General features: G+C 45.3%; 1 protein-coding gene across 4 annotated transcripts in view; it reads left to right on the forward strand.

Moving 5' to 3' along the window:
* The first annotated feature begins 736 nt into the window (after window positions 1-736).
* MTMR1 (myotubularin related protein 1) overlaps window positions 737-27,910 on the forward strand; it is a 65,039-nt gene continuing 37,865 nt past the window's right edge. Inside the window, exons 1-6 of one of the 4 annotated variants that reach the window (XM_047843168.1) lie at window positions 737-1,016; window positions 7,222-7,327; window positions 16,936-16,959; window positions 22,821-22,896; window positions 25,714-25,808; window positions 26,441-26,548. In XM_047843168.1, the coding sequence (XP_047699124.1) occupies window positions 838-1,016; window positions 7,222-7,327; window positions 16,936-16,959; window positions 22,821-22,896; window positions 25,714-25,808; window positions 26,441-26,548 (588 nt within the window). In that variant the 5' untranslated portion in view covers window positions 737-837. The remainder of the gene's footprint in view (window positions 1,017-7,221; window positions 7,328-16,935; window positions 16,960-22,820; window positions 22,897-25,713; window positions 25,809-26,440; window positions 26,549-27,910) is intronic. The other 3 variants (XM_047843165.1, XM_047843166.1, XM_047843169.1) reach the window with 3 other exon arrangements.

Consider the following 27,910-nt stretch of genomic DNA (forward strand, 5'->3'; position numbering starts at 1 on the left):
CCTCTACGTTCAGTTTGAAGTTATTAAGCTAGTAGGACAGGATGGGTCTGGGATGGGAATGGCCATCTTCCTGTCTACAGTTCTGCTTTTTATCAGGGTCACGGCTCTGCCGTCTGTACCCAGGGAAATCACAGCAAAGGCCTTAGTCATGATTGCCATCACCACCCCCAGCAAGGTCAGGGGTGAGTTGGGAGGCGATGAGCCTTTATCGTCAGATACTGGCTGGATTTCCATAGCAGCAGAAGCTAAACATTACTGGTACTGTAAAGCAGGGCCGGAAGTTCCGAGGGCGACATCAGAACACCCGATCGCCCCACAGATGGTGGGGAGGTGGGTTTGTGGGAGGCAGGGAAGAATGGCGTGGGGGAGGAATTGCTAAAATGTACGCAGTTGCTCTGGCTTTAAGACGACGAGACTAGCGACTCCCGGGGTCCTGGGCCGCCCTCACCTCAAAAGTTTCCCGGGAAGGAAGATGGAGGGAAACAGATGGTTTCTAATCCCTGAACGCCCCCCAACTTCTCGTTCACCCGGTGCCTCCCCGGCCACCCTGGCGCGTTCCCGCGCGCAGCCGGGGGCGCCGGCCGGTCGCCGGCTCCCGGCGCCCGCGGCCCGGGCCCAGGTAGGGTTCTGTGAGCGGGGGCGCGGCCGGGCCCCGCGCGCCGCTCCCCGCCCCCGGCCCCGCGCGCGGCCTTGTGGGTAACGCGGGGCCGCCAGGTGACAGCTAATGGCGGCGGCCGCCTGAGCCGGCGGGCGGCGCGGCGCGGCACGGCGGCGGGCCCTTCCGGGCGCCGCTCCCCACTCGCTGGAGCTTCCCCGCGGCGGCGGGCCCGGCGCGCCATGGACAGGCCGGCGGCGGCGGCGGCGGCGGCGGCGGCAGCAGCAGCAGCGGCGGCGGCAGCGGGCAGCGAGAGCGGCGGGGGCCCGGGCCCGGTGCCGGCGGGCGGCAGGAGGCCTCCTCGGGGCGCGGGGGCCCCTGCCGCCGGCTCCCGGCAGCCCAGCGTGGAGACCCTGGACAGGTAAGCGGGACCCGGGCCGCCAGGGCCTCCTTGCCCCGACCCCCGAGGGCCCCGTGCGCCGCGCCGACGAGGCCGGGGTGGGGCGTGCCCCCCTCCTTGCCCCCCTCCGTGCCCCCCTCCGTGCCCGACCGGGTCCCTCCCACCCCCCAACGAGACCCCGGACCCTGCCCCCATGTCCCAGGGCCGCGCACCTGGCTCACTTCCGCCTCGCGGGCTGGGGCTCCCTGCACCCCGAGGGGCTTCGCCGCTGTCAAACCTTTTACGTTCCCCTTCCAGCCGCACCTTGGAGACGCGGCCACCCGGCCCTGGGGTGGAAATTTCACCCGGGGGCTCTCCTTTAGCGCGGCCTTCCCTTCTGGGGTTGGAAGACCAAAATCCGGCCGCGCTGCTTGGGAGTCCTTGATGGTGGGGTTGGGAGTGGGGACTGGGGCACTCAACCCCGTGGGTGTTGGAGGTGGTGCAGATGGAGGCAAAGTTACCCTGCTTTGAAAAGCTGGGATGGAAAACTTTCAAACTGCTTCCGATGCAAGAACACACAGTCGTTTACTTTCAGCCCTTCACATTTTGAAGGAACCCGGTTGATTGTTTTCACGAACACAGAAGCCTACCACTGGTTCTTAGGCAGTTGCAGAGCCAATATCAATCAGAAGTATAAACTGACCACGTCCAGCCGGGAGGGCCACCCTAAGGCTCCGAGGACAAGGGATGGGTTACCCCGTAGCCCAGAATATCCAGTTTTCCCACATGTTGGCCATTTCGCCAACCGGGGGGGGGGGGGGGGGGGGGTGCGGTTAGGCAAGGGATAGTGTGGTAAGGCAGCTGGGTGAGTGTCAGATGCTCGTTCTTGCCTGTGTTAGTCATAGCAGTGAGCTGAACTTTGGGGAGTTTCCTGAAGCATAGGAACAACTAGAAACACTCCCTTTGTTTCTCCCTCCGTGTAATTACAACGTAGTCTGGTAAATCAATGAGCCTAGTGATCAACTTCACTGAGAACTAATCACAGCTAAGGTAGAACGTGGAGGGGTCAGGGTTCCACTCATTTGCAGACATTCTACAATGTATGAGGACCTGGAAAGTTAGAGAATAATACAAGATGGGGTTTGCTCTCTGGATTACCATTTAGTGAAGAATGCAAACAAACCAGTAATTTAAATCGGATGTGGTGAGTGCTAGGGTAGAGGTCAGCACAGAAGTGCTCTGGATGGGGTGCGTGTGCATGGGAATCATCTGAGAAGCTTTCTAAGAGCTCCACGTGAGCAGGCCCCACACCTAAGGCTTCAGGAGTTAATATTTTTCAAAAACCCTCTGCAGACTCTATTGTGATGTGCTGCACTGTGGGCACACGGAGGTGGGGTGCTTGATTTATTATTTAGTCTGGGGTGGGGGGTGGGACACTATGGGCAGTTAAGGGAAGGAGGCCTTCTGAGGAAGCTGACATTTGAACTGAGTGGTGAGGAATGAGAAGTTAGCCAGGGGACAGGGTGGGGAGGGCTTTTTGGCCTAGGGAGTGGAATGTGCAGTCATGCAGGCGATGCTGGATATGTGGAACTGGTAACGCCAGAAGACATGTGGGAAGGGGGGGGCCCGATCTCGAAGGGGCTTGGGTGCCTTCCTAGGGAATTGTGCCATTATCTTCTGCGCCGTGCTTCTCAGAGCCTGATTCTGTGTACCCTGTGTAGGAATCACCTCCAGTGTTTGATGTAAATGCAGAGTGTTGGATCCCACCCTAAGTCTAGTCAGTCCACATGTGGGGTAGAGCCTAAAATTTTGTACTTTCGCCAAGTACCTGTAGCTGCAAGAAGGTTGGTCCAGGTGGTCTCTCTTGCCCAGGATGGTACTGGCTTAGTAGTTGGGCTGGTATGATTAATAACAGCATCGTCCTTCAACTCACCATAGTGTCTTGGTTTGGAAAGGAAATTAAATGGTCCCTTAGCGATGGGGATCACGAAAGGATTTCCATCAGGTGAGATTTCCATCAGGATGGGATTGGCATTTGAGAACATTTGCTCTGCGGAGGTGTGGTGAATAGACCGGAGGTGGGCAGTCTTCTTGAGTAGCTTATGGAAAAGCTAATCACTCACTTATTCTGTGAATCTGAGTGCCTGCTCTGTGTCAGGCACTGTGTGGGGCCTGAGGATTTGGCAGGCAACAGACACACAAATCACTGCCCTGGTGGAGAGTATGTTTGGTGAGAGACAGACAAAACACAAGTAAACTGTATCTTCTGTTAGGTGGTGGCAGGTGCTAGGGGGACAAAGTAAGTTGGGAGGGGAGGAGGAGGTGTTGGGGGTCTGCAGTCTGGGGGCAAATTGGAATGTGATGTAGGATGGTCACAGAAAGTCTGGCTGAGAAAAGTGACATTTGAATAATGCCCCTAAAGAAGGAAGGGGTCCAGTCATACAGATATTAGGGGCAACAGCATTCCGGGCACAGACCTGTGTACCCTGGGGTAGGAGTGTGAGTGAAGTGTGCCAGGATCAGCAAAGAGACCAATGTCATTAGTAGAGAGGGAGCTAGGAAGAGAGCAGTAGGGGTCAAGGTCAGAGAGGTCACAGAGGCAGATGGTGGAGAGTCATGGGGAGCTACTGGGACTTTTGAAGCCGAGGAGTGACATACTCTGGTGTAGATTTCAGTAAGCTCTCTGGCTGCTGTGTGGCCGACAGACTGAAAGGGGAAGGGGTTGAAGCAGAGGGACTAGCAAGTAGGAGACCACTATTGTGGTTATCCAAGGGAGAGAGCATGGTGGCTTACAGCAGAGGAGTAGAGGACAGGAGATGTTGTCAGGTTGTGGATATAATTTGAGGAAAACCCACAGGGTAGAGCCAGTATGGTTTGCTGAAGATTGGTTGTTGGATAGGAGGGAAGAATCAAGATGCCAAGAGTTTTGGCTTGTAGGAAAATGGTGTTGCAGAGATGGAGAAGCCTTTGAATGGAACACAGGAAATTAGCAGGGTCTCAGGTCTGGACATAGTTACGAGATGCCAGTTGTGTATCCCAGAGCAGAGGTCAGAGAGGTGGTTGGTTTATATGGGTTTGGAGCTCAGGGGTGTTGTCTGAGGTGGAGACCTGAATTTGGGAGTCATCGGCCTAGAGATAGGGCCTAAATTCAGGCGACAGGAGGAGAACAGAATGGTAGGTGTGTGGAAGAGGGTCTTGCAATGGGAATTGAGCAAGGTGCATTGTCATGATACCAGCCCATGGGAGTGACATGGCTTGGTGAGTGAGTGTGAGAGTGAAGTGAAGTGGGGGGTGGGCTCCAAGGTAGACTCCAGCTTTTGGGTGTGGGGTACCCTGGTAACTGGCTGTGCCCTTCCCTGACTTAGGCAACACAGGGCTGGGAGAATGGGTTGTGTGCTGAGCCACCTGTGCTGGCTTTGACAGGTCGAGTTGGCAGGCTCTCAGGATCGACTAGGACAGATGTCTCATTGGATTGTGGGCATCCAGATCCGGGAAATCCAGGTTGGAGAAACAAAGCTGGGCTCTCCCAGGCTGCGAGTGGTTCTTTTTTTAAAAATTTTTTTTTAACGTTTTATTCATTTTTGAGACAGAGAGAGAGCATGAGTGGGGGAGGGGCAGAGAGAGAGGGAGACACAGAATCTGAAGCAGGCTCCAGGCTCTGAGCTGTCAGCACAGAGCCCGATGCGGGGCTTGAAGTCACAGACTGCAAGATCATGACCTGAGCCGAAGTCAGATGCTTAACCGACCGAGCCACCCAGGCGCCCCTGCGAGTGGTTCTTAATACCAAGAGTGAGGTGGGAGATTGTACAGAGGGATCCTGGCCTGCCTTCTTTGATCTGTTGTCACGACAGACTGTGATTCATACTCTTCTTTGAAGAGTGACTCACAGAGTGGCACCTGGCTCTACCCACCAGGTTCAGCCTGGCCCCCAGGGACTGGGGAGCCCTCCCCTGTCTCCTGCATACTGTACTTCATGACAACAGAGCTGCGGTCCTGCAAGAGGATGTGGCTTGCTGAAGGTCGCAGAGATAGCTGGTAACAGGAACAGGACTCAGAGCCAAGCCTGCTGTCTAGCAGCCCAGTGTGCCATGCTGTTTGTGACTGTGTTGGCCAGGACACTTCTGGTTGCGAGTGACAAAATCAAATCACTCTAGCTTGAGCCAAAAGGTCAGATCTCGGCGCACATCACTGCTGCACACGAGGAAAGATGGCAACGGGCACACTTGAAGCCGGAGCTGCACACAGCGTTGTCGGGACTCCTCCTGTCTTCTCTCTTCTTGTCCTGCTCCTTATCTCTGTGGGTTCCTCAAGGTGCTGGGGGAGAGGAGTAACCTGCAGCAGTGCCGGGGGTGGATCTGTGCAGCTTGGGATCTGAGAGGAAAGCCTGGGACTGGCCTGGCCTGGGTCACTCCCCTGCAGGTGGGCTCAGGAGGAGCAGGGGGTCAGCCCCCCTCTGCCTCCCAAACAGCATCCTGTGAAGTGGGGAGGGGCAGGCCCCCCACAGTAGATAAGGGTTCTTATCAGAAGGAGGGAAGGATGTTGGGCGGATGGTAGCAACAGGTCACCCACACTGGGTGACCAGGCGGGTTCCTGCTATTAGATTTGCAGTCAGGGGTGGGTGCTGGCAGTGTGACAAGAAGAGTGGGACGTAACCAGAAATAAAGGGGACTTAGCCTTTAAAAATGAAACTAAAGGGTGCCTGGATGGCTCAGGCGGTTAAGCATCTTACTCTTGATCGTGGCGAAGGTCACAATCTCACAGTCATGGGATTGAGCCCTGCTTCGAGCTCTACACTGACAGTGCAGAGCCTGTTTGGGATTCTGTCTCTGCCCCTCCTCTGCTCATGCTCTCTTTCTCTCATAGTAAATAAATAAACTTTTTCAAAAATGCTAAAAGAAAACTGAAAAAGAAACTAAAATCCCTCCTCTTTCCCTCCTCTGTTCTTTTAAATTGTACTAAATAGGTTCTTGACACATGATAGGAATGTCTGCCCGTTCATTGCATGTTTGAAGTTATGTTTGCAGACCCACAGCTAACCACTGGGCTCCCTTAACCAGAGGCTATAATTTAGATCACTAGTAGAGAACACTGGATATCTTCCTTTCACTATTTAGCTTATTTTACATACTGCCTAGGGGTTCCAGTTTTTTCTGTCTTTCTAATACATGAATGTGGGTTTAAGTAGTGATGCGATTTTTCCAGGTCTGGAACATTCTTTAGAGTGAAAGCCACCTGCAGGGTAAACTTTCATAAGCATCTCTTGCCCTTCCTTCAGGGCTGCGATGAGGAGCCTCATTCCCTCACGTGATTCCTGCACGCTCCTAGTCTGCTTATGTGTTCCTTTAAGTCAGGTGGACACAGCCTGCCCACTTACCAGTCATGGGACCTTGGTCAAACGCTGGAGTCTCACTTTGGTCATCTGTAAGATGGGTCACTATGAGGCCCCGGTTTCCCTTTAGAGCACCATGCACGTGGAAGATGCCATTTTCCTTGCATCGTCGCGTTCTCATATGGGGCAGTGGCTGGAGTCTGTGGCGCTGGCCTCCACTTTGCCTTCTGGTTCAGTGAGTTTGGCACTGTTGGCTGCGCCGTGTCTTGGAAGCCTCAGTGAAGCTGGAGCCAGGCCCGCCGCTTTATCGGGCACATCACCTCTGTGCCTCGGTTTTCTCACCTCAGAAACACGTTGGCTACTCCCCACCTCCGTTTCACACTGTGGTCGTGAGGCTCTGATAGCCCAACAGACCGGAAGAGCCTTCGTGAGCTGTCAGCGCACTGACAGAAATGCAAGGTGGCATGACGACTGTGTGCAGGATGGCATTTGTCTAGTCTGTTCTTTTTACAGTCACATCATCAACTCTGTTCCCTTAAAAGTCTATTTGAAAAATACAACACCGTAAGATAAATATTTCGCTTTAGAATTAATATTCTGTGTACATTACATTAACAATACTCTGTACAATTGTAATATAGTAAAATTCCATTAAATGATAGAGAATAATATGCCTAACTGTCTAACGCGTAGACTCTTAAACTTAGAACAATTGGTTGATTCATTTTAAAATCAACCTGGAACCTAATCTTACTTCCTGGTTGTCAGTATTTCAGTTCTTATATTAAATGTAAAGATAACCAAGTAGTCTGTTTGTTTTCTAAAAAAAGAAATGTACATATATCCCCAGTCAGTACTCATTTTTTTTTCATGGAGAGCTGACGACTTAAAATATTTTAATCACACTATTTCTTTTAGTCCTACAGGATCACATGTTGAATGGTGTAAACAGCTTATAGCTGCTACAATTTCTAGTCAGATTTCAGGTTCAGTGACATCAGAAAATGTATCCAGAGACTACAAGGTAAGCAGCATTGAGACCTTAATTCATTTTCAATGTACCAAGAAGCTTTGCATTTTTAATTTCAGTGAGACTTTGGCCCCTTGATGTTCAATAGACATTTATTTGGGAACAAGGGTGAAAGGTTCTCTGTTGTTAGATCTGAACTTTAGAGGAGAACTTTTACCAGGATCCACTAGATGTACTCATGGTTTTCAATTGAGAGGAAAGCTGTCTTTAGATTGCGATCATTTTTCTAAAAAAATCTAGTTCCATTTTGTTATTTTATTACATATTGTATTTTTACCTTTTATTATTACAAAATGCCTCTGTTTTCCTCGATGGTATTCTGAATTTCAGAAAACATCTAATGGACCATACTTCCCAACTTCACAGTTTGTTTCTGTATTTAGGTGTTCCCAGTGGGTATTCAGCACTAACACGTGGTACTGCAATGTAAAAACAATTGCACAACTCCAGACTATTGTATGGGCAGCTTCATTTTTTAGTCCTTAATTTGGATTCTCTGTTTATTGTAAAGTTAACAGTGATAAGCTCCTTGTCAGCAGAAACAGGGGCTCTTTTTACTCATCAGTACTTCCTCAGCACGATCCTAGACTATAACACGTGCTCAGTAAATACTTGTTGAATCGATTAACAAATAAAAAATGTATGTGCTCCATCTTTGTTAAGGGTAAGACTAACCTTGTTTTAATGTCAGTCAACGATTAAGCCATGCTTACATTGCAGTAATGGTGTTTGCTTGAATTGACGTTTCAGTTTCTCATAGTTATCTTTGCCTGCTAGTAAAAGAGAATTGATTTTCACAAGTATAGGTGAGCTACATTTAGTATCGCGGACTACCCTCAGTCAACAGTCTCTCAAAATCATGGTCCTTGCCAGGTGCCAAGGCTTACAAACAGTTCAAGAACTACAATAAAGATCCTAATTAATTCTTTTTTATTTTATTTTATTTTATTTTATTTTATTTTATTTTATTATTTTTTTAACGTTTATTTATTTATTTTTGAGACAGGGAGAGACACAGCATGAACAGGGGAGGGTCAGAGAGAGGGAGACACAGAATCTGAAACGGGCTTCAGGCTCTGAGCTGTCAGCCCAGAGCCCGACGCGGGGCTCGAACTCACGGACCACGAGATCATGACCTGAGCCGAAGTCGGCCGATTAACCGACTGAGCCACCCAGGCGCCCCCCTAATTAATTCTTAATACATGCTCCTTGCTTAAGGGCTCTGGCCTCCGTTCCTCTCCTCTCTATCTCATAATGCACCAAGTGCAGAAAGTGACTCAAGAGGCCATGTAATTGAAATCTGGCTATCCTGCTGTACTTGCTTCATCCAAGCCATCCAGTGCCATTGATTAGGTCTACCAAAGGGAAGCGGGGCTGCAGATTAGTAGAAGTTGGGTAATCTGTTCAGCCAGAAGAGTGACAGTATGTCACTCTCACTAGGTTTCCCTGCTGTCTGTTTTTCATGTTTGTCCACAGTGGAGCAGCTGGAGTTCCTGGTGTTCCAAACCCAGCTGGGCAAACATGCCGTCCCCAGGCGGGAGGAGCATTTGCTGTATCACTGATGCCTGCGTGGCGGATCACTGAGCAGCTGCTGAACCCACCGGTCCCGGTTGCCCTGTTGCCCCCATCTTAGCTGAGAAACTGCTCCGCTGACTGGAGAGGCTCAAGAACCCATATTAAAAGAGAATAGCTCTCAGGCCTTAGAATAATTTTCTTTACTGACATTTATGAGTTAACTGTAATGTTTTCATTATGGTTGAATATTTGTTAGTGTTGTGTGGGTTCAATAAAAGATCAAATAGCTCTCTAACTTCTACATTAGTAGATCAGACTGAATCTGTACTTTAACATGAAGCAACTAAGTTTTGTTAATTTTAGTCTGTTTACAAATTTTGTGCAGCAGAATTAGTTCACGTTGGAATGGTTTAACAGATGGCATTCAGAAAAAATATGAGGCTTTTCTATATTTTGTAAGTTGAATTTTAGGTATCTGCATCAGGTCATGGCTAAAGCTTTTGATGAATTATTATAAGAGAACATGTTTTATAATTGTCTTCATTATATTTGCTCTGTAGCCAAGTCTGCAAAGTCAGTGTTCAATTAATAATTCAGGAGTTGTTTTCTTCCAGAAGAGAGTTTTTTAAGTAATAAAAGTGTAAAGTGTTTCTAAACCACAAGGATAATTTTATGTGCTACTTAGAAAGTAGTTCTTAAAATCAGAGTACTCAAGACGGGCCTCTGGGATACCTCTGGCATGGGAGCCATTGCATGGGGTTTTTCCTGATGGTCCAGCTACAATTCCTTGAGGATCTAATTTTCAGTTGTCAGTCAATAATATTTCAAATTATCTACTGTGCGAATATCTTATTTGAAATACACACTCAGTATGGGGGTTGATTTATTATAGGTTAAGCTCAGGGTCAGCAATTCAATGGGAGCAGATGTTTATATGAACACTTGGCATCTTGACTTGAAATGCTGATTCTTTTGTGTTGTGGGCTGCTGAGGGTGGGTCTACATCCTCTTCCTCATCAACCCCTGAACACGCATTGGGGTCTATGGTTTTGTAATACTTTTGGGCATATAATCCATTGCAGCCTTAAAACAACCAAATAAGGTAGCTTTTATTATAATCATCATTTAACAGATGAGGAAACCAAGACTTGGAGACATGAAATGACTTGCTTAATATCACATAGTTAGACTTGGGATTGTTCAGTAGGATGACTATTCTGTTGATAAGGTAGAGTGAGTTTTAAAAAAAAATTTCCCCCTGCCCTGTCCACTGTTTTTCAGAATGTGGCCTTTGGGTTTTCCCATAGCACTCCTTAGGGTGCTTGCAAAAATGCAGCTTCTGTGGTCCCCATCCTACCCAGTGAGTCACAGTCACTGCAGGTGTGGAACCAAGAGCCTCAAATATTTCTTATGTATAGTAACACTAGGTTTCCTAGGTTTATAGCTCTTGAAATTGGTGATCGGACCATGCATCTCAGGAAAATTCCTACATATCTAAATAATTAGCAACTCATGTTAGGTTGTGGAGAATAATTGTTTTATTATTTATATCATAAATTGAAAGTAGGCTCAGGATCAGATCACCCAAACTGTGGTAAGAATATTGCTTTTATCACAAGATAAATTTAGATGGCGTGTCCATATGGACATGTTTTCACAGTTATGTAATTATTTTAAATATGTGCTAGAAAAAATAGCACATTACACTTGTGATTTAATGGATGTTATATAGGCAGAGTATGAAAACGGAGTGGACTTAAAGTCACTATAAATGTAAATAATAATATTCGTGTAGGCAATGTATAGATATGGCAAACCAACCTTGTAGAGGCTATATACGAAATGACAGAAGTTTGGGAGACATTGTCCCAGCTGAAAGATTAAATAGCTATTATGTTGGATTGTGGATCAGCTAAATTAATAAATGTGTGCTTTAATACCAAGTCACCGTGAAGACTTGCCTGGCTGTGAAGACTAGTAGAGATGTAATAAAATGTTTTGTTTTGTCTCATCCCCCCCGACCCCCTCTCTGCACCCCGCTACCAACTCAACCCAATTACTTTTCACTTTTACTGGACTAACAAAGAGTCTCCCTCTTGAATTTGTCAAAGATGTTAAGAACAGGATCTGAATGCAATGTTCCATAGACTAGATGAAATAATACGGTTACAAATTGTGGCAAAACTTAATAGTCATCAGTACAAGTGACATCATCGTCACCATCCCTCTCTGCCTCTCCTTGTCCATGTACACACAGTAGCTAGATCTCTTCTGTAAACATTCTGAAGTAAACGGAGAAAATAGAGAGGATCCTGTACTAAGTTTAACCATTTAGCAAGTTAGTACAGTTTAAATTCTGGATCCTAAACAAAAACTTGCAGAAGGGCTTTGGAGGGAAGTAAGAAGCAGTGCATGGGAAAGGCTTCATTATGCTTGAGCTGGGTTTTAGTCAATACTGCTTGAGTACTAATGTATGTGAAGGGAAGCTCGAGCATGATCTTTCAGAAACCATGGCCTCATGATCTATGTATTAAATCAGAGTTTGCAAATGTCTGCAAGCTAGACAGAAATGGGAGGGGGCAGTGCAGAACTGGTGAGAACAGCATGTCCCCTTAAAAACAATTGAAGAACAACCTGCTACTGCCTGGTTGAGCACGAGGCCTCCGTTTTGTAACCACTGCTGTGGAAAAGTGCTGTCCTCTTCTCAGGGATACTTGAGGGAAAAAATTATTTCTTAAAAATGTCAAGATTTCGTAAGTCAGAGAAAGACGAATACCATATGATTTCACTCATAGTGGAATTTAAGAAACAAAACAGATGAACGTGGCGGGGGGTGGGGGGAGGACAAAAGAGAGAGGCAAACCATAAAACAGACCCTTAACCGTAGAGAACAAACTGGTGGTTGCCAGAGTGGAGGTGGGGGGTATGAGTTAAATGAATGATGGGGATTAAGGAACACTTGTGATGAGCACCGGGTGTTGTATGGAAGTGTTGAATTGCTATTATTATACACCTGAAACTAATATTACACTGTTAACAAATTTAAAAACAACCCCCAGATTTCAGCTTCTGCTTCTGGAAAGACGGAGCAAATGTATTTTTTCTTATTCTTCCTGCTAAGTACAACCAAAAGCCGTGGACATTTGCTATACAATAAACATAAGAGTGCCCTGAGAGGTAGAAGAAGGCAGACTGGTTAGGGACCTCAGGACCCCAGGAATGACACGATGGTGAGTCCCTGGGTTCTGTTTCTGCCACGGATGTCCCAGACTTGTTGCTGAAGAAGCCAGCATCTCAGAAATGCCAGTGGGCACAGACAACAAAAGCCTACTCTCTCAAGCCAAAGGACAAGGAAGGAGACAGCTTAGCAGAAAGAAAACTTTTAAACACTAACCACTGTATTCCAGCCAGACACCACAGAAAAAGTTGTGGCCCCACACCCACCCTGCCAACAAGGCCAAGTCAGGAGCCTAGAATTCCCACCCTTGCCAGGCTGCAATGAGGCACACTAGACTCCTGCGGTGGTAATGTCAGAAGAAACCCAATGGAGAGTCAGACTTTCACCGCCGCCCATCGGTAAGGAGGCTGTGCCTCCCCTGTGCTGTTAGCGGAGGCCGTGTCAGGGGCAGTAACCAGGTATCCCTGCCCTGCCACTGCCAGCCAGGTATCCATGGAAGCCTGAGAAGGGGCTGGAACTCTTGCACTGACCCAGCAGGAGCCAGGAATCCCCCATCTGGTGTCAGCAGAGGCTGAGTGGGGAACCTGGACTTCTGCCCCTACCTGGCTATAATGACGTGGTCCCCCCGCTTGTGCTGGAGCAGTGTCACAGAAAGCGAGCTAAAACCGATGGTTTAAATAAGACCCAAACTATGAAAAAAGAGAATCAATAGGTGGCAAAACTGAGATGACAGGTGTTAGAATTATGTGAAAATGATTTTATTAAATGTTTATTTGAGAGAGAGCCTGAGCAGGTGAGGAGAAGAAAGAGAGGGAGAGAGAGAATCCCAAGCAAGTTCTGTGCCATCAGCATGGAGCCCGACGCGGAGCTTGAACCCACGAACTGTGAGATCATGACCTGAGCCGCAATCAAGAGTCGGACACTTAACCGACTGAGCCACCCAGGCACCCCTGAAAATTATTTTCAAGATGCCATCATAAAGTTACTTCAGTAAACGATTACAAATATGCTTGAAACAATGGAAACATAGTGAAAGAAAAGAAATAGTTTCAGCAAAGGAAAAGGAGATAGAAGAAGAACCAAATGGGAATTTTAAAACTGAGAAATACAATAACGAAAATTTAAAAAACCCTCAATGAATGGGTTCAATAGAAGAGAGGAAAGAGAAAAGAATTGGATGGGTCTTAAGGGAATTAACACTGAGCCAAAAATGCTACTCACTAAAGGTCACGTACTATATAATTCCATTTATGTAACAGTCTTCAAATGACAAAATTATAGTCATGAACAGATTAGTGGTTGCCAGGGGGTAAGAAGGGGAGGGGTGGTGAGGGAAGTAGATGTGGCTATAAAAGGGCAACAGTAGGGGTCCTCCTGGTGATGCAATTGTTCTGCATCTGAATTGTATCCCTGTCAATTTCCTGGTTCTGCCATTGTTCTATAGTCCCAATATGCTGCCATTGGGAACATTGGTCTACAGTTATCTCAAAATTAAAATTTAAGTTTTAAAAAATCAAGATTTTTGCAGACTGCTGAATGATTCTATATTGCATGTAAAATAATTTTGATTAATATGTATAACAACTCATGATATGTCAGAAGTAGTATTTAAGTGAAACATAAAGTTATGTTAGTAAAGATCTTAGAATTTAGTTGGTGAAAGGATATCGACAATTATCCTTGTACTGGTTCATGTTTCATCGAGGATGGAATTGGACTGCTCCTTCATCACGTTTCCTGGAGGGCTTTAGAGAGTGGAAAGTGATGGTTTCAGGTTAGAGTTTGACAAAGGGCATCAGGCAGGGTTCAGGTGTGGCTAGTTTCCCAAACACCAGGGTTGTATTTTGATGACTAAAGATTTTTTTATTAGCCTGGCAATGCCTGGGTGGCTCAGTTGGTTAAGCAACTGACTCTTGATTTCTGCTCAGGTCATGATTTCGTGGTTCCTGGGATCGAGTCCTGAGATGTGGTGAGAGGAGTGAGGAGGGCAGAGCAGGACATTCAGGGCGTTAAGCTTTGAGGGCCTTTGTCAGCCTCCTTCAGAAGGGGAACAGGTCTAGGTGGGGCCCTATTGAGGTTAAGAACATGGAAGGTAAAACCAACCAGCCTGGGTTTGAATTCCTACTCTTGTGTTGCCGGCCCTGTGACATTGGGTAAGTTACTTCACCACTTGCTGCCTCGGTTTCCTCATTTGTCACATGGGGATAATAGTATCTCCTCAGTGGCTGGGAGGGTTGGGAGGGTTGAGATAACACGTGTAAAGCATTTAGCACAGCACCTGGCGTACGGTGGACCCTCAACTGCTTGTTGGTATTTATATCACTGGCACTGGCTGTGTTTGAAAACTTCCTGAAATACTGCCACGCTGTTGGAGATTTAGGGGTGTCACCTATTATAAAGAATTAAGATGGGAGCCAAGCAGAGATTGACACAGTAATTGATCAAAGCTGGCTTATAGGACCTGGCTTAGGGGCGAGGCCACAGTGTGCCCAGAGCTCAACACAGTCACCCAGAGGCAGCTGCGGACACCTGGGGCCTCTTCCTCAGGATAGGGCTCACACGGGCCAACTCGCCACCAGCCAGGGAGGCCAGGCGGTACCCTCCTGGCGGACTGGTGCACAGAGCCCAGAGGGTCAAAGAGGAGCACATGGGCTCCCTTATCAAGAGTGGGTGGTCAGCGGGACCCCTCACCTCTCTGGTGAGGAGTGTCCCAAAGGAAGACTTGAAAAGAACCTGAGGGCAGAGGGAGTTTAAGCCCCGGTGTAAACTTTTATAGAAATTTAAATCTTGGGGCTCATCTGTGGAAAAATTCACCATTTCCCTCTCTGCTACTCACCCTATACACTTTGAGCCCTTTTGATGCCAGATGTGTGGGTTTTTTCCCCACACCGGCCAATTCAACACCAGCCGGGTGTCCTACGGTTCAGTTCAGTTCTGACACCAACTGGGAGTAAGTACAGACCCCACAGCTTAAGGTGTCAGTCCCACTAGATCGTCCCTCACTTCAGACACCAAATGAAAGTAGTGGGCCCCTAGGTTCCCCACGACTTCTGCCCAGCTTGGCTACAAATTGGCGGTCCCCAGGACCCCCCTCCTTGATTTTGCTCGTTGGCCAGAACAGCTCACAGAGCTCAGGGAAACACTAAATTAGGCTTACCATCTTATTACAGGACATGACAAGGGAGGCAGATGGACAGCCAGATGAAGAGCTACATAGGGCAGGGTCTGGGAGGGTCCTGAGTGCAGCAGCTTCTGTCCCCGTGGACTTGGGATGCACCACTCTCATGAGTATTTGTTTATGATGTAGCTTCTGTTGAAGGAAAAACAATAAAAGAACTAAAAATTCAAGTGTCCATCAGCAGAGATGGGGAGGTGAGGTAGGAGTTTGAGAAAGTATTTTCTCACCTTTTAGAGTGGGAGGTCAACAGAAACTGAAGTCAAAATATCAAGAATTAGAGGTGTCACCATATTTACAGTTATGCAGGCATCCCTCAGAGTGAAAAATCGGTCCAGTTAAATATGGTTATCACTAGGGCATGAATATGCTCAGAGAGGGGAGACTTTCTTTTGAGTTTTTATTGCTACCTGTGCCCCATTTTAAGTTGTATAGTAACATAAGCATGTATTTTCTTGATTTTGTACTTTCTTGAGGTGTAATTCACATTCTTAAGTATATGATTTGATATGTTTTGATAGGTACACACTTGTGAAACTATTGCTGCAATTAAGAGGATAAATATATCTATCGCCCCCTCCTCCAAAAAAAAGAAAGCCAGATTTAGGTTTTTTTTAATATAGTCTATATTTAGGAATTTATGGGCTTTAATTCTCTTTGGGCTACAGCATGACTTAATTTAGAACCTTTTTTTTACTTCAAGGGGTATTCTAATGATGATACAGTGATTTTTTTTGAAGTCTGTAGTGTTGTATTCATGTGATCTTCTTACGTATCCTGAGGAAAACCTATAAAGGTAATAAGAACCTCTGGTGATTTTTTTTTTTAATGATCTGTTTCCCATAGAACGTCTAGTGGTTAGATGGTGGGATTACAGACTTTGGATTGGGGAATAGACACTCAAGTGTTCCTTGCTTTCCAAAGGCTCATCTGTTCTCGGAGGTGTTTACTCCAGCCAGAGCTTCCCGAATGCATACACTGCACACTTGAGTAGGAGTCACAGGCTAGGGTGTCGAAATAACATGCCTCCATTTAATAAAGCTTGGCTTCTCCTCCCCTTCCCTCCCCCCTGCCCTCCCAGCACTTCCTCCCACCTGCGGCTGCCCCTTCCGCATGCAGTGGGAGTTAGGGTGAGAGGTGGGCACATCAGGGAGTTTCAATTTGGAGTCCGGAGTGCGGGTTGGAAACAGAATTTCTGTAGAAACCAGCCTAAGATTTATGGTTAACTACGCTTCATGATGCCATTAGTGCCAACAGCTGAGCTGTGCTCTGGGTCAAATGTGGGGGCTTTTGTGGTTTTTGGGTTCCCTTTTGTTTTGTTTCTGTGGGCTGGTCTGGGAGCAGAACCGACGTTTTGTATCATTGTTTCTATGGGGAAAATGCCTTCAGTGTTCCAAACAGGCACACAAGTGAACTTTTGAAACACTGCCTGTTCGCAGGCTTATAATGGTACTTGCCAGAAGGGGTTTGTGTTTAAAATAATGTAGTTTGTCTTCACCTAAGGGTAATACGTTTCTCCAAATCAGAGACTTGCCTGAGAATTCTGGGACAAATGTGTTCGGATTGATTTGATACCGAATGAAACTTGAAGGGCAAATGTGTTAGGATTGATCCGGTTGATTTAGTTAGCGGATTATCATGTTCCGTCGGGATGGGCTGCTGAGTTTAACAGCATCTTTCACAGGTCAGTGGGAATGTGCCCCTGATGACGATGTTCTGTATTTTAACTAACAGGTTTTCAGGAGGCCTGATATAAGGGTAAGGATATGTGGCTTTCCGCACATGGGCCTCCTACTTGTGTGTGTCTGTGCTTGATCAAACACTCAGTCTATTTAGTGCTCTTTACCTTCTCACTGGGTTTATGAGTCACTCAGATCAACTTGCGCTGCTGTGTCATAGCTTTAAGTGTTCACTAGAAACGCTTTATTCGTCACACTGTTTTTACGTGCAACAAACGCCAGTGTTTGTGAGGGCAGGGTGCCAAAGTTGTTGCCGGCGTGCAGTACTGACTTTTGTTGGGTTACATGAATTCTGACTGAATGGATATTCACGGCAGGGGCTTCTGTGGCCAGGCCTTCAGAGTCCTCTTTTTACCTTGTTTGCCATGTAACTCATGCTAAAGAACTTAACAACAACAACAGAGTGCTCATTTGCTGTCCATCCTAAGTCAGATTTCAAGTCACCTTGCTGTGTGCATGCTGAATCGAAGGAACGCAAGTGCTCGTCTCCAGAATAAATTTAGGGGAACCAGTGCCAACGAGTAGTTCTTAAAATACAGATGTAGCTGTTACGGGGACTGGATTACAGCTTATATTTTCCTCATGACTTTCCTTCCCTTTATTTCAGAATATTCATAAAGCAAGACAAAGATTGGTAATGTGCATGTGTTTGAAACTGAGTATCAGATGTTGAAAACTAACCTATTTCCATTCAGTGAAAATAACGTGGATTTTAACAGAATACTTTAATGACTTGAGTTTAAAAATGTCAATCTTAAGAGAAGCCAATGAAGCCGTACAAACACAAGCAGGTTAAGTCAAATTCTTGTTATCCTAGTTGGTGTATCTTTGTTTAATCTTGTTTTTCATCATGTTTTCCTTTGCTCGTGGGAATCATTTTCTTTCACTGATTCACGTTGTTAAATATTCGTCTTTGGCTTTCTGTTTGCATGGACTTTGAACTACTGTGTGGTTTTTGGTTATTCAGTCATTCGTTTTTCTGTTTTCAAAAAAATTTTATCAAAGAATGATTCCTTTTTCTTTGCATTTAAAAAGATGGAAGTTTCAAAAAACATTGCATTTTAAAAATTACCCTGCTTTGAAGGGTAGCAGTAACAACTGTGTACTAAATTCAGTCTGATGATAAATGTATTAAGTAGCTATTTTAGTGTATGGACAAAAATGAAAGGTGAGAAATAGTAACTCTTTTAAAGCTTAGCTACTTCCTCACTAATTGCCTTTTAAAGAAATGCAGTCACGGGAGCCCCAAGTTTCATGAAGAAAAAAGTATCATGTTAATATTTTCAGCCTCAGAGAGTTGGTAAAACTTTTAAAAGGGGTTATAGTCTTGTCGTCTTCGGCATTTATAGGCTTTCTACCACCTGCTGAACCAGCAGTCCAACCTTTAAAGTTTCCAAAACAAATTGCTTCTATGGAGAAGTTAAATTAAGCACAGTATACCTTTAAAGGGATTGGAAAACACTGAAATAAAGATATGTGACCTTTTAGCTGTCTCTTGGAAGCACATTGATACTGTAACTAGAAATATTTAAGGTGGTATGATTCATAAAGCATAGTATTTATTTAGCGGTAATTAACAGATCCCATGTGTATGTATGTCTCCAGCATGTACCATGTGCATGTGCATGCGTCTGGAAAGCTCGTTAATACTAGTGCAGTTGAGCCCTGAACAGTAGTTCTTTAGTGTACATGAATACTTATTGTGTTTAAAATATATGTCTACGAACTGCCTCTGTATTTTGGCTTGGTTTTGTCCTTGGTTGCAACGGTATGCTTTATTTTCTCCAAGCATATTATGTGTCTGTTATTTTGTTTCTTTGCCATATGCTGTAGTATTGCTTGATTTTAAAAAGACAGTGCCTTCTTTGAAATCCATGATGTTTGTTTGCTTTTCATTTTTCTACCCCAACACAAACACAGAATAGATACTGAATTTTAGGCTGAGGATGCTATTTCCTTAACTCCAAGGGGGAAAATGTGATTTGCAAAGCCGTGAAAGGTGTGTCAACTTTTACATGCTTACTGTCTCTTTAAAAAAGAACTTCTGTCCTTTCACCTGTCTGTTTGTACGTGTTTCTCTTTCTCCTCTTTGCCTTTTCTTGTCCATGCACCTGGTGCTGTGCAGGAGATTCAGGAAGAACACAATGGCTACCCTTCTGAAGCTGAAGCTGATCAGGTGGCAAGTTCTACGTGTTCATCTGTTCGTAGCTACAGATCGTGTACTTAGAAGCCATTTCATACTAGATTTCTAGATGATAAGCAAATGCTTTTACCACTATAGCAGTGCCCTCCTGTCCGAGTTTGGTAGATTCCATTATGACATTATTTGCAAAAATTGGTTTATCCAACATTTTGTCAACCAGAAATTTGTTCATTTGTGCTTCTTGGTCTTCCCAGGTAGGATTAGCCATGAGGTAGTGAGCAGTCACGACAGGGTTCAGAAATGCCTCTACAAAGATTGAGAGGGGACAGATGCATATGCTCAGGGCGCTCCTTGAGGATGTAGACGTTGCTTTATTCAAATTCGCAACGTCCGTGCCCAACATGATACCTGGCATCTTACAAGTATTTGTGGAGCGAGTCCATATAGTTTGTATTTATTAATCAGAAGAAGAAATCATGCATCAAGTATTCTTGAGTGCTTACTCTTTGCTCAGTGCCTTTAGACTCTCTGGAGGCTTTGAAAGCAGCGCAGCTTTCTTCAGAGTTTATGTCGCATCTCGATACATGAAAGTGCTAGAAGAGCAGCTCCAGGGAAGCATGGCCAGCCACTCCCACACCCCCCATGCTCAGCTGTGCCTTTGCCCAGCCCGCCCTTCTTTGGTGACCTTGGAAGCACCTTGAAGTGCCTGATTTGGAAACCACTGCTTTTGGCGTGCAGCCACTTGCAGACACTGCCCACCCAGCAGCCTAGACTCACGATGAGGAAGGTGGTAGAGGAGCGGGGCCATTCGGGGGCAGGGTCCTCCGGGACGAGCTCAGGGAACTGGTGGGCCTTCCGCTGCGCTTTCAGGGTCACTGGAACAGGAAATTCTTCAGCTGGGCAACACTTGGAGCAAAGACACCAAGAGGCCCAGGTGTGTGCGTGAGATCAAATTTTGTCCACAATATTACATTCTCTGATTATACTGCACATGGGTTGGATAAATCAAGGGTCAAATCATGTCTTGTGCAACTTTGTAGTTGCAGTCAAAGCTTAATATAGCACAAGTGTGAGTCCCATTTCCTAACACCAGCTTTATAAAGGGAATCGACTGTACTCACAAAATAATGAGCCTTTAAAAACTATTCTTCTCTTGAATTCCTATGCTGAAGGTAAATGTGTTTCCTGTACAAAATAAACCTCTTATGGGAAAATCAGAAGCAGTGGGATCATTTGTTTTGTTCTGATAGGTGCTTTTCCATCATTATAAAGCATGCCCCAGATTTAATTCCTGTGAGTGAGAGGTCTGTCTCACTCTGTCTCACCAGCCCGTTCATGCCTCACGGAAATAACACAGGTATTTCAAGCTGAATCTATCATGACTGCAGAAGAGAGGAGACGTGGCCTCTATCTTGAGAGCCTAGTACATTCTCAAAATGATCCCAGTCACCGGTGTGTCCCATATGCAACATTTTAGTAGCTAGTCCTGGGTTGAGGACTTTAAGGTATTTGATATGGCTCGTTATAAAGCTTAATGTGAATCACATCTCCCCACACCCCGGACCGACCCCCCCATTCCAGGTTCAGTTGATTAGAACATCTTGCTTTAGTACATATATTTCAAAATAACCTATCCTCACTTATTTTTAAATATAAGTTAAGGAATTTAGGTTTACAGTTGATAATATTTAGCCTTTAAAATAAGCTTTAATAGTGTAATATTTGAAGTAACTTTAAACTTAGATATTTATTGAACTAGTTTTCTCACTTTGTAACTGTCATAAAATTAGTCACTGGTTCAGACAAGAGAAAGCAGACTTTCAAATTAAGGCTTCTGTTAAGACTGGTGATGCTGTTAACATTTCTAAAACTGGACATTTAAAAGTATAAATATTGGCTAATGCTTTATTGCATTAAAGATGTTTCCAAATTGGGTGTGAGTATAAAAATGATTCCTTTAACAATTCTCCATTTAACCTTTAACAGTTCTCTATGTCCCTAAAAGTTTTGGCTGACACTGTTTTAAAAACCAATCCAGACTAAAAAATTGAACTGAATAAAATTGTTTGGAGGTAACAGCGACCCTCAATTTGTATTTTAACTGTGTGTCTTAATAAGGAGGATGGACCATGTAATTTTGTGCCCTCCGTATAGGACAGACATACCCTGATCAACAGTTAGCATTGAATCTGCTTTTTATGTTTTGCCTTTGTTCCTTTCTTTGTTTTGTAAAACAATGATAAAACTATGATGTATAGGGTTTTTAAATTGACCTTTAAGTCCCATTAATAAAACATATTGAAATATTCTTGTAACTATGCAAATCATGGTTGTTTTGAATTTTGAATAATTTAGAATTATAAAAGATATTCACTTTAAAAATTTTACTTCACAAAATTATGCTGAAAATTTAGTATTGTCTGACCTGTTTTCCATTGAACACTAGTGGCCTCCCGATGTTAACATTTTTTCGCAAAAGCAGCCCATGATCAAATAGGTACTGGAAATGCCTCATACTCTAGTGCCCTCTTGCTGATTCAGTGTGCATTAACATGCTAAAGACTTGTCTCAATAAAATAAGAAATTTAAAAAAACACAGTTTAGCTTTTCTTTAACCCAGTATTACCTAAACTTCGAAGAAAACAAAAAAGGCTACATCTCCTGGGAATTTAATGCTCTATGAAACACGGCTTGGGAATTGCTGAGGTTTTGAACACCTTATTCTTATTTGTGACACATTGTGTCAGAGATGCTAAGGAGAAAGTAACCAGTTTCCTTGGCAGCATCTCATGGGGTGGCAGTAACTTGGGATAGGCCCCTCAGGCTCCTGTCCATAGCTTTGTAGTTCGAACACCATTTTCTCAGTTCCCCTGAGCCATCCAGCACCATCCGAGCACACTCAAAAGAAACTGGCTAGTTGGGCAGCAGGGCCAATCTGGACATTTGGGAATATGGGCGTGTATCTCCGCAGCCATCCAAGACAGCATTTTCCCAGTATCATTGTAGCCAGGAAGCCTAATAAGTCATTAGCAATTTGCTTGGTGAGTGTGGAATCCACGCAGAGGGCATTGGTTCCAGAAAAGACTGATGGACACACCCTGTTCCACAGTAGTGATGGGCATCCTCTTGTCTGCCAGATGGGAGCACGCGCTCACAGCCTGGATGGGACGCACACTGACAAGCCCACTCGCCACCCTCCACCCCCACGCTTTGTGTGCACACACAGGTAGCTGAGCTGCAGCACGGAAGCCCAGGGCTTTCCTTAATGTTACTGCCATGAGACCCCCTCCCTGGTTAAAGATCAGACTTCAGAGTTTCTCACACTAGATAGTGCTCACAGGCTGGGTGGGGAATGTCTACAGCTAGCTAAGTACCTACATCTAATGTTGACTTCATTTGTGTTAGTTTCATGCTCAGAAGGTAACCTTTTTCTGACCTCATGTCCAAATTCTGGAGGCACCTTATGATAGCTGTCTGTGTAGTGATTACAGTATCTATCTGTCATGTCAAGCCATTTCTGTATTAATGCTTTCTAACTGTGAATTAAATATGTGTAACAATTTGCTAGAATATGCAGCATGGTGTCCTGTGATGCTGAGCTTTGAGATTGTCTTGTAAGGGGAGGGGGCGTCCATTTTGCACGCTTCTGTAGCCACGTAGCAAGAGCACAGAACGCCGCAATTCTTCCGGGTATACAGCAGGAAAGTGAGATTTACTCCTGTTTGGTTTTTTGCCAGGCTCTAAGAGATGGAAATAAACTGGCACAGATGGAAGAAGCGCCGCTTTTTCCAGGAGAATCAATCAAGGCCACTGGTAAGTATAATGAGTACACTTTGCTTATAGGGAGCCATAAAATGAAATGGCACTTGTGAGCACAGGTGATGTATATGCTGGAGATCAGCCAAACCAATTTAATTAGAGGACAAAGGAACTAGGTCTATTCATTCTTATTAATGTCTTCATGACCTGAAGAGAGAGAAGAGTATATAGGACCACTCTAAGTTCCAACTGAGTGTGAACCGAAGGCTGATTAGACGCCGACTGTAAAGTAATGGTTTGTTGCAGTCCTTCACTGTAAGGAAAATATGTTGACAGAAGATCCATATCCTATTTTAATAAAGTTTTGAGAAGTTGGCAGAGCAATTTCAGTGGCTTATGAGATTCCAGAAAGTACAGTTTGATCACAAGGAAAAGAGCATGTGTTGCCACCCCGCGTTGTAACGGCGGCGGCGTGAGCAGCGCCAGGCATTTCGGCAGCCAGTGCACCGTGCCATGGGTGCGAGGGAGGGCGGCTGGTCACGACCTGGTCACCTCGCGATGGCCGGGGTGGGTTGGATAGTCTAGTTGCCAGGCAGAGTGTTGCCTTCTTTCCTCATGGCGCCCTCCCAGAGACTGTGCTCAGTCTCAGAGTATAATCGTCTTGTGTCAAGAACGTCTGAGTAGCTGGGCTCTCCTACCAGGACCTCCAAACAATACTGCTGCTGAGTATCCTGGTCTGTGGCTCCAGACCCTGCTTATCCTATCCCATCCATGGTTTTGAAACTCTTGTCTTTACCTTCTGGAACTTCTGGCCTCTCTGTTCCTTCTCTGGGACCTCCTGTAGTCCTGCCTCCACACTGCTTTTGTAATGATCTGACTAAAATGCAGAGCTAATTACATCATGCCTCTCCTTCTCTAGACAGGAAAGCACACAGATTTCAAATATACAACATGAAGAGTTTTGACACATTATACACCTGGGAAACCATCATCACAGTCAAGATAATGAACATATCCATCACCCCCAGAAGTTTCCTCGGGCCCTTTATAATCCCTGCCTCCCACTCCGTCTCCCCCATCCCAAGCACTGTAGACTGTATTTTTTACGGTTTTATAGAAATGTAATCATTGAGTATTTTCTTCTTTTGTCGAGTTTCTTCCACTCAGCATAATTAGTTTGATATTCTTCCACATTGTGGCAAGGGTCAACACTCATTCCTCTTTACTGCCAAACAGTGTCCTATTGTGTGGCTACAAGACAGTTTGCTTATCCAGTCATCTATTGGTAGATATTTGGGCTGTTTCTACTTGGCGGCTGTTACGGATAAAGCTGCTGTGAACCTTCATGAATAAGTCTTCTCTGGCCTCATGTGCTATCATCCTTGCTGCATGCTTTGACCCAGCCCCACTAACGTCCAACAACTCTGTGCTCTCTTCTTCCTCCCTCCCTTTGCCCCATCCCTCCTCACCCCCCTCCTTCCCTACTGATCTGAGTGGATCCTTTTCCGAGCTCTTAGTGTGTCCACAGGGTTATGATAGCATTTTGTGAGGCTATAGTATAATGGTGATTTTTTTGTGTAGTGCCTCTCCTACGGCTTGGCTGTTTGTTTGTTTTTTTTTTTTTTTTTTTTTTTAATTTTTTTTTCAACGTTTATTTATTTTTGGGACAGAGAGAGACAGAGCATGAACGGGGGAGGGGCAGAGAGAGAGGGAGACACAGAGTCGGAAACAGGCTCCAGGCTCTGAGCCATCAGCCCAGAGCCCGACGCGGGGCTCGAACTCACAGACCGCGAGATCATGACCTGGCTGAAGTCGGACGCTTAACCGACTGCGCCACCCAGGCGCCCCTGGCTTGGCTGTTTGTAAGCAGTGACTCTGCCCGCTTTGCCCTCTAAGCCCAACAACAGGCACTGCTCGTTAGATACTGAGCTGTGGAAAAGTCTAATGGAAGTGTTTTGAGAATCTGGCTGGATGACAACTTTAGTGCCTTTAAATGTCCCACTGAAACTCCTATGTAGCCATGTACGCCCCTGTTATTCCTGTGGAGTGGCACTTAGAGAAGATGGTGAGAATGTGGTACCTTTGGGACGGGTGTGACCTTCCGAAAACCTGCAGGAATCCAGTATGTTGTTGAGAGTGATGCTAAATATGTTGGGATCAACAATAAGAAAACTCGACATGGAAGCTGATAAGGAATTTGAGGCAAAGAAGCCATTTTCCAGTCCACTGATGCCGTTCTAGTTTTTGTCATCTGTAAAACAGTTTCCTTTGCCAGGTGCATTAGCTCTCAGTAGTAGTAATTTATGAAACAGCAGCCCAGGGTCTTCAGAGTTTAATTAATGTGTTTTTGAATATGATGAATTTATCACTCAGGGAAAATGTTAACTACCTGGAGAACAATGACAAAATGTGACTTATTTTGAGGCCCTTTACTTAAGTGCCTCCCTAAGAAACAAATCAGAATTTTGTTTTACAAAATGAAATTTTCTTTCTTTCTTTCTTTTTTAATGTTTATTTATTTTTGAGACAGAGAGAGACAGAGCATGAACGGGGGAGGGTCAGAGAGAGGGAGACACAGAATCCAAAACAGGTTCCAGGCTCTGAGCTGTCAGCACAGAGCCCGACGCGGGGCTCGAACTCACAGACCGCGAGATCATGACCTGAGTCGAAGTCGACCGCTCAACCGACTAAGCCACCCAGGCACCCCTAAAATGAAATTTTCTTACGAAGACTAGCTATGTTGTTATTTAATGTAATAAAAATGTAAAATTCCTAGAAAACTGGCATCACAAATATATATACGTGGAAGCTCAAGATTTATTGAAGCCCAAGTCTATGGCAGAAGTTGCTACTTTGGGTTTTTTCTTTCAGTGAAAGACGTCATGTACATTTGTCCATTTGTGGGAGCAGTAACTGGAACCCTAACAGTGACGGACTTTAAGATGTACTTCAAAAGTGTCGAGAGGGTAAGTTTTTAAAGGGGTATTTTATTTTTAAAGACACTTCAAAACAAAGTAAACAATAATGAAGAAAGTACAAAGAACCCTGAAACCTGAAATCCCATCACCCTGAGAGGACTGGAGGATAAGTTTTAACATGTGCACATTTGCAAACAGATTGTGCATCTGGGAAAAAATGCTATTAAAGTAGCAGTCACAGGGGTGCCTGGGTGGCTCAGTCGGTTAAGCATCCCACTTCAGCTCAGGTCATGATCTCACGGTTTGTGGGTTCAAATCCTGCATCGGGCCCTGTGCTGACAGCTCAGAGTCTGGAGCCTGCTTTGGATTCTGTGTGTCCCTCTGTCTGCCCTCCCCCCGCTCAGGCTCTGTCTCTCTCTGTCTCTCAAAAATAAATAAACATTAAACAAATAAAATAACCCCAAAAAATAAAGTAGCACTTACACCTGGTGGGAGGCATTGAGTTATACTCTTGAACATCTACTTCATAAAGCAGGTTATAAATCAGACTTTGGTTTTGTAGTTGGGACAAAGAGGAAATGTGACATAAACAAACGTGTGTTTTAACCCAGCGGATACTTCAAGTATGAAAGCGCTGCTGACCAACAGTGATAGGTCTTCCTTTTAATTTGTCAACCCAGGACCCGAATTTTGTTCTTGATGTTCCCCTTGGTGTGATCAGCAGAGTTGAGAAGATCGGAGCACAGAGCCACGGGGACAATTCCTGTGGTATAGAGATCGTGTGCAAGGTATTGTACAAACACGGCTGAAACAGAGGGGGCGGTCAGCTTGGAGCTTTTTCTGATGCATTCTTCACGGTCTTTGGGCAGTGAGACTAACTGCTACTGTTAGTAACTCCAGTGTTTTCTGGACAGGGGCCTCTTCACAACTTGTATCGGCTAATTCTTACCACTATGTAAGCAGTCTAAGTAAACCTCTTCTTTTCTGTTGAAGTGTTCTGATAAATGCGGTCCTGTAACCGCTAGTGTTATTTGTTACATTTCAGAGAAACCAAGTGAAAAGCAGAGATCAATACTGTTTTTTTCAGTTTGTTGTTTTAACACTACCCTTCAAAACAGAGGATGGTCAAAGATTTCCTGAAGGAACAGGAGTATTCCATAAATTCTGTGATTAAACACACAGTGTCAGCACTTACACCTGAGCCGTGGTTATGTTTGGTTTCCTACCCTTTCTCCATTGGGTTAAGTAGAAATGTGTGTGATTACTTTAATGATGACTGGTCATTTAAGAAACACTTTAACTGGTATATTTTATTCCCTAATACTTTACCTCATGGGGCACACGTTATTAACGCCCCTACCTAAAGTACTGGGAAAGAGCCTGTGCAGCATTGCCAAGGTCCCTTCCAACAGTCGGGGTTTGCATTCCTGCCCATCTGTTTGCTGCGATCACGTCTCTGAAGATAGCTCCCTCCGGTTGGCCCCAGAGTGCAGTTGAACCCACTTTTTCAAAGAATCCTTTACTCTTGCAGATCATGAATCTGCTGGCACACTAGACTCCCTATGGACACTACATGGCCGTGCTGTCCTGTGCCAAATTGCATTTGCCCTTCTAGAACAGGCCGGGGTTCCACATGCGGAGATGTGTGAAACAGTTGTGCAACTTAAAGCAGAGCGATGATTTGATCCTGGATTTTGGGAACATGACATTTCCCTTCTTAGAACTCCCCAGTAGTTTGCCATCATCCTTAGGCTAGAGGGAAAATTTACCCAAAGCCCACGTGTCTGAGCTGGATGACTACCGTCTGCAGTGTCCTCTCCAACCACCCTACCCTCCTTCTTGCCATCCCGGTTCCTTTAGCTGCTCACGTCCACCTTGCCCCCCCCCCCCCACTTTGGAATCTTCGCACTTGTTCTTTCCTTTGCCATGTGTTCTTTCCTTTGCTGAGAATGCTTTTCTCTCTCAGCAATCCTAAATAGCAAGAGAGCTCAATGAGCTACCACGTCTGTAGCGGGAGGAGCTTGGAGGGAGGGCACACCAGGAAGTTACATTGTTTAGGCAGGTGCCTTGTGGCTGTTTAAAGATGTTTTCATGGCTGTGGTGAGCATTTGCTAATAGCTGCTTTAAAATGCTTTCCAGCCTAGTATTAC

This window comes from Prionailurus viverrinus, chromosome X (genome assembly GCF_022837055.1).
Source record: "Prionailurus viverrinus isolate Anna chromosome X, UM_Priviv_1.0, whole genome shotgun sequence".
Taxonomy (NCBI): Eukaryota; Metazoa; Chordata; class Mammalia; order Carnivora; family Felidae; genus Prionailurus; species Prionailurus viverrinus.